At 35.8% G+C, this 7,009-nt stretch overlaps 1 protein-coding gene across 1 annotated transcript in view; it reads left to right on the top strand.

Annotated features, from left to right (window-relative positions):
* Nucleotides 1-626: 626 nt before the first annotated feature.
* KCTD18 (potassium channel tetramerization domain containing 18) overlaps nt 627-7,009 on the top strand; it is a 7,528-nt gene continuing 1,145 nt past the window's right edge. The window contains exons 1-5 of the mRNA XM_009698802.1: nt 627-783; nt 2,051-2,262; nt 3,168-3,361; nt 4,507-4,601; nt 5,043-5,145. Of these exons, the coding sequence (XP_009697104.1) occupies nt 627-783; nt 2,051-2,262; nt 3,168-3,361; nt 4,507-4,601; nt 5,043-5,145 (761 nt within the window). The remainder of the gene's footprint in view (nt 784-2,050; nt 2,263-3,167; nt 3,362-4,506; nt 4,602-5,042; nt 5,146-7,009) is intronic.

The following is a 7,009-nucleotide window of genomic DNA, read 5'->3' as shown; positions in this document are numbered from 1 at the left end:
AAAAAGGCAACTAAAAAAAAACCCAACTTAAAGAAAAAGTTTCGAATATTTTTTTTTTGCTTCTTGTGCCAATTTTTTGTACTCAGATGCCCCCCGCCCCCTCTCACAGGGAGCTCGAGGCAGGCACAAGTAAGAGTATTTATTGGCAATGTGGCATTAATGATATGACAGCTTCAGCAACTAGTTAAAGCAGCCCTAATTAAAGGTCGGATTTTGAAGAAGCTGAGTTGTTATTAGTACAAAATTACTGCATTTTTAATACTGTGAACTATACTCAAAGCGAGATTTCCCAGAATGTCCTTCTAATTCTCTGCTGACACATACTGACCACATAATTCTGCTTACCTATTTGTCTCAAGAGACTAACCTTTGTGTTTCCTAGCAAAGTAAAATGCCATAGTTTTTTATAGTGAAGGTGTAGAATATTCGGTTATTTTACACTAATACATCTCCAGAGCTGTTTTCAAAGCTGATTTGCAGCACCGTGCAACAAATACGTAAGATCTGAGCTAACACTTAAATCTTGTATACAATATGTTCAGTCTTAACTGGTGTTAGATTTATTGTTGTTTGTGTCTGTTTCAGGTTTGAATAGCTCATAATTGACATCATCATTTGCAAAAGCAATGGAAGAGGGCAAGATTGAAGATGTCCAGGGAATTCTACGACTTAATGTGCGAGGATATTTATACACAGCCAGGCGTGAATCTTTATGCCGCTTTAAGGATTCAATGCTAGCCTCTATGTTTAGTGGACGCTTTCCTCTAAAAGTGGATGAATCAGGTAAATATGTTCAAGCTGTAAACATGACATTCTGATCAGGGACCTCTGTGGCAAATACCTGCTTTTATACATATTTATGCATTTTATAGTATACCTCTTTTCCCAATCTGCTGAGCATCAGTTGGCTGCTTTAATTCCAGGACATAAAACAATTACACATGCATGATTTTATACTTATGAGTAATTAATCTGAATTCCACAAGACTACTCGTGTTTGCAAACATACATATTTGTACAGTGTTTACCCCTCCCTTGTCCCAGTCCACAGTGTGGCTTTGGAATGTACTTCTTCAGTATGAATATGAAAATAAATAAAACTGAAGTCGGCAGAATATTTGGCATTTAACTTGGATCCTGTTTATGAACTCCTGTATTCTCCAGAGGAATTTGACTCACTCTGTTCATTACATAAGGAGATTTGGGTCTAATCTTTGTTTCAGAATACTTCATTACCCAGTAAAGAGTGCATTTTTCACCACCATGGCTTGATATGGAAGCTTGAATAAAACTATTCATGGGTCAGATTTCACACTTGTTTGTGACTTGGAAATCCTGCCAAAGTATGTCCAGTTTAAAGATATGATGGATGGAGAATAGTAACTCCTTGTTATACACTTTTGACTGTTTTAAATATCTGAAATGTTTAACATGTAATGTTACGGGCTCGGCCTTGCCACCATCTTTCAGTTGCAGTGAACAGCTTATTGTATACAGCTGTGTATAGTTTGGTCAGTTTCCGTAGTGGTCCTTGAACCCAGCAGGCAAAGGAGAGAAAAAGAAACAAAAAAAATACTGTAAAACTTGAGCAATATTCAGGGAAGGTTAGACTAGATGTCTACTGGAGCTGATGCTACTTTTAACTCTTTTAAATTGCCTAGATCCAAAATTGAAAAAAATCTCTGCAATAGTGAGAAAAGATGTATCTGCAGTTAGAATTAGAAATGCATCTAGAATTAGATTTTAGCATTTTAAGTGGAGTGCAGTACAGCTGAGGTTGTATGTCGGCATGGTCCTATGCAGATTAGTGATTTCACTGAAATTCCAAAGAAATGTTTACTGCACTGAGAATTTTATCTTCAAATAACAAATATTCCAGGGAAACCAAATAGTACTTTTAAAAGAATAGAGACAGTATACTTAGTCCTCCTATGTAAGTAAAACTAGTACATAAATTTTACATAAAGACTTTACTTGATGATTTGGTAGAACATGACAAGTCTTCACTTACTGGAAGCAGTATTTTAAATAATTTTATTTATGTTTTCAGGAGCATGTCTAATTGATCGAGACGGAAGCCTGTTTAAATATCTCTTGGATTATCTTCATGGAGAAGTTCGGATTCCTGGAGATGAACAAATTCGAATTGCACTGCAGGAGGAAGCAGATTATTTTGGCATCCCTTATCCATACAATCTGTCTGACCATTTGGCCAATGAAGTGGAGATGTATTCTTCAAGGTTGAATACAGAGCTTAAAAAGGTCTTGACATTTCTTACATTTTTAAAGATGTACTCTACTCCACACCATTCATTAGCATCAGATACTAAAACTATGGTATATGCAAGTTAGCACTTTTTAATCACCATGTTACATCACCAGTAAATTCAGAGGTTTAGGTTAAGAAATCCTAGAGTTGATAATGCAGTCATAGCTAAGGACATCAGCTTTTCCCATCACTGCAATACAGCAACTGTTTAAATTTGACTGTTTTACATGCAAGTCTGCTGTAAAACTTGCATAGTAGGAATGACATTGTTTAGTTCCCTATTTGGCTTCAAATTTTACTTGAGATTAGACTTGATGCCTGCAAGATGTTTGGGGTGCTTTTTTCAGTTTTACATATTCATCCTAAACTCAAAAGACAAAATGTACTTTGCCATTTTTTTAGAACAAGAAAGGAGAAAAGAAAATTAATATATTATTTCAAATTCTACAGTTTGTCGATTTTAGAGTGTTGCAACTTAAAAGCTAATTCTAATTAGCTGATTGGAAATTAACTCATATTACCAGATCTGGCTGTGTTAGTCATGACAGTCATCGATGTTCTCTTAGAAAGCTACTGTTCCATATATTTCACATTCTCCCTTACTAATTTCCTTTTGAAAAGCATAAAACACTTCCAGGCCTTTCAGTTTCTCTTCGTATTATGGATTTGCCATGCCTTTAAGTATTTCTGTTACCTTTCTGTGAATTTCTCTTAGTTTTACAATATTCTCTGTTAACATCAGATAAGAAATACTGCACACATTATTCTAGATAAACTACATCCCTGATTTACTTAAAAGAGCTCGCCAGTATAGTTAAGAAAACTTAAATATGAAAGCTTATTCAACTAAAAATATTGGATTCTTATTAATACTCTGTATTTTTTGTGTTTTTTCCAGGCTTTATTAGATTTCTGCGATTCTTATGATTTAGTTTGTACCAAGCCTACAGTCTGGGTTCTGCACTATCTCAACACTTCTGGAGCAAGCTGTGAAAGTAAAATTATTGGTGTGTACGCCACAAGAGCTGATGGGACTGATGCAATTAATAAGAAGCTAGGAACAAAAATTCATAGTAAAAGCATTTACAAAAGGTAAGATGACTGTCAAACACATGAAAGCACTATGCAGTGAGAACAAACACTCACATATTATAATACCTAAATATTACTATATGTAGCATAATGTAGCATTATTGTACTATAAATCTGTGGAAGGAATCAGATTCTTTCCAGCTTCGAAAACAGCTGGCTAATACAAGGGTCACATTAAACAAACAAACAAAAAAAGATAAAAACTAAGCATGGAGTACAAGAATTAGAGTCAGTCCACAAAAGGTGGCTAGCATGCAGTTGCTGTAAGTTCTCATTATGTTTCACTTGCTATTTTTAAAATGTCTCAACTATTTAAAATTACTTTCTAATTTAGGAGGATATTTACACTAAATAAAATGAATGAATCCCCATCCAGAAAAAGTTCCAGAAATACTCACAAAGTTGGTTGTGATTCGTGCAATTGTATTTTGCAGTCTTCTAAGACAGCTGAAGGATATATTTAACACCGAAAAGAACTGAAGATGAAAGGAAATAGTTTGAATTCTTTAAAGAACATGCACATCTCTACTACACTATTAATTATTTTTATGACAGTAATTATAAGTTATTGGTAGACCTGTACATCTGAGTGTCTGGAAGCAATTTGTCTTTCTCTTGCTCCCAGAGTACAACGTCAGAAGTGTACTTCACTGTGTACCTTTTGAAACGTGACTAAGATAGAACTTTTGATGTTTGATCACCTTTATAATTAAGATGCAAATTTTCTTAAATTTAGGCTGGAAACATGAATATTCAGTCCAAGAGTATTTGGACACATAGTATCAGGTATCTGTCCTCCTACTGTGTTTTCCCTTTCAATAAGTGATTGAGATTTAGAAGAATAGATTTTACACCATTAATTCTGTAATTATTTTTTTATGAACATCTGTTCTTTCATGATTACCTATTTTTAGCAATAGGTGTTCACAGGCATGCAGATCATAGGAGGATGGCTATTTAGAACCTCTTATACAAATGAAAATGAAATTGAAGTAGCATTTTCCTTTCTACTTTATAAAACATTTACTATTAAGTCCTTAGAGTTAGGATTTGGTAAAAAGCATGATACATTTCACCTGTGTTACATTTTTAAGGACTTAGCTAGATTTACTACATAACTGTTACCTTTAAAACAATATTTCTAGAGAAGCTGGAAATAACGTCCAATACATCTGGAGCTATTACTCAGTAGCTGAGTTGAAAAAGATGATGGATGCTTTCGATGCCTGGGAAGGGAGAGGTAGAGTATTTTTTTTCTTTTATTTCAGTACTATTACTTTTTTACAGAACAATAATATTTGCCAATCAACTATAATAAAACTCTGCATACACTTTCACTCATTCAGTAAGTAACAGTTGTAAAATATCCCATAGCAGTGGCTATTTGGGGAGAAGGAAAAAAAAGAGTCTTAAGGGATGTTCCAGCAAGGTGATGTGAGTTGACATGAATGAACAGATGTAGTGAGAGCCACCACATGCAAGAGGTGATAGCCTGCTAGCATTGGGCGCTCTGGTGGAAGCCCTGGAAGCACGCTGACTGTAAGCAATGTTCATGTCAGCATAGTTGCAAAGCTGAAATTCTACATAATAAAATACATGCGTTCATTTGGTCAGGTGTATATACACATAATACTGACTATGTTCTCTCAGCTCATCAATGCAATGTTCCTTTGAAATGCAGGTGTCAGCTACTGGAGAGTGCCTCAGGAGCTGATTGAATGCTGGACGCTTGAAGAACGCCCTTTGAAAGGCAGTTTGCATCACATGCCTCCAGTTTGTAAAAGGTATACTGATTTGCATAGGTGGCTTAAAATAAAGCAGACATACAGCACAATCTTTTCTTTTTATAATTTCAGGTTCTTTGAATAGCTATGAATGTTGAGTTCTCTCTGTTTTTTTCTGTTTACATTTTTGTAAAATACAATCGGAGAGCTTAATTGCAGAACTGAACTTGCTAGAAACAAATTACGTTTTCTAGGCCACTGAAACTCTATTTTACTTCTTCAGCCTTTAGAGCTGGAAGGAGTAATTTCAAAAAGTAGAGAGCAGTATTAGTTAAATGGACTGCTAAAAATAAATTGAACTGAAAACTTTAAAAGGTTAACTGTTTTTCACATATGTGAGAGGCCTTCTTTTTAGAAGGAATTTCTGTAATTTCTTTGCAGTTTTTTGGTGATACTTTTGACTACACCTCCATTCTTAATACATTACCTAAAAGCAGCCTTTGCAGGCGCAGCTACACAGTTGATCTGAGCCACCCTACTAGCCACTTTGCTAGACAGGAGAAGAGGATCCTGCTGACCTTCCTTGTCCCTGGCCACACTGTCATTTCAGCAGCAGCCAGAGAGACACTTCAGCGCAATGATCCATCTGAAAACTCCTATCTCCCCATCCTCCCCACTTTTTTTTTGGATACTGCATTCTTTGCTTTTCATAGCTCAAATAGGAAAGACTGTGATAATTTGATCCCTGGATTGCCAAACAGCCTACGTATGTTCCTGTGCGCTCCTCTACTACCATTGCCTTTTTTATCTCCCATCTTTCTGCTTTGATTTGTTTTCTCTATTCTTCTGCACCCTCAAAAACGTTCATCTTTCAGCTACAACTCCTGATGTACCACAGTGATCCTGGTGAGACCATATACTGTCTTGAAATACTGTAAATGAACCTAGTTCCTGATTATATTTTAGCTATACTTCATTGCTATTATTAAAACACCAAATCTTTGCATGTTTAAGCTTTCCTTTTTGTTTTGGTAGTTCTTTTGATCTAGGATGCGCAGACGTTGAGAATATGTTCTTACCGTATGGCTCTGAGGAAAACCACCCTGGACTCATTATAAGCACCAGGTTATTTGCAGGCTTTCTGTTTGAACGGTGTCACCATAAACCAATTGTAGAAGAGCAATAATAATCAATATTACTCTCAGATATTGTTTATTCTTTTGGTATGAATCCCTGTGGCATTTCACAGATCTTTTAAAATCCAAAATGCAAGTACCCTGAAGAACATCAGTGCTTTTCTAGCGTACCTTTTAAGCTGTTCTTTAGTGGATCTCACAGTTCATAGCCCGTTTACAGTACTGACCTGCCAGCTAAGTGTTTCTTCATTCCTGACAATCAGGTCAGTTAAAGCTACAGCTTTTCTTTGTCAGCTCAAAATCTAGATATAATTGGATTCATATGTGTTCCTTCTCCTACTACCAGGTTTTAGCAGCTTTACCCCAGGTAGGAGCCAGCAATAGAGCCACAGTTTGACAGCTTTTGTTTTGATAAATTTTTAAATGCACTGTTAATACTGTCTGAGTTTAGACTGGTCTCTGTGTTCTTTTCCTCCCTTCCTCATCTCTCCAAAAATGATTTTGATTTATATTTACTGATCATCCCTCTGACCTGGCCTGGTCTAGCTTCTATTTTGTTGGCTTTTGGTTTTCTAACGTGCTGTTCGTCTGTTTTAGTGTGACCTGGATTTCTATGGCAGAATTTAATATTTCTTTGAGCAATTAAAATCTTCTAGGTGTCTGTCCATTTCTCTTTGCCAACACTGAGAAACAGCATTTGTGTAATACTTTGAAAATGTTGTCTACTTGTACCAATTAGAGATTAGAGTTGCCATGAGACTCCACAGGCTTTCTTACGTGGGTTCTTT

This window comes from Cariama cristata, unplaced genomic scaffold (genome assembly GCF_000690535.1).
Source record: "Cariama cristata isolate BGI_N322 unplaced genomic scaffold, ASM69053v1 scaffold31370, whole genome shotgun sequence".
Taxonomy (NCBI): Eukaryota; Metazoa; Chordata; class Aves; order Cariamiformes; family Cariamidae; genus Cariama; species Cariama cristata.
The sequence above is the reverse complement of the archived record's forward strand: the minus strand, read 5'-3'. Positions and strand labels throughout refer to the sequence as shown.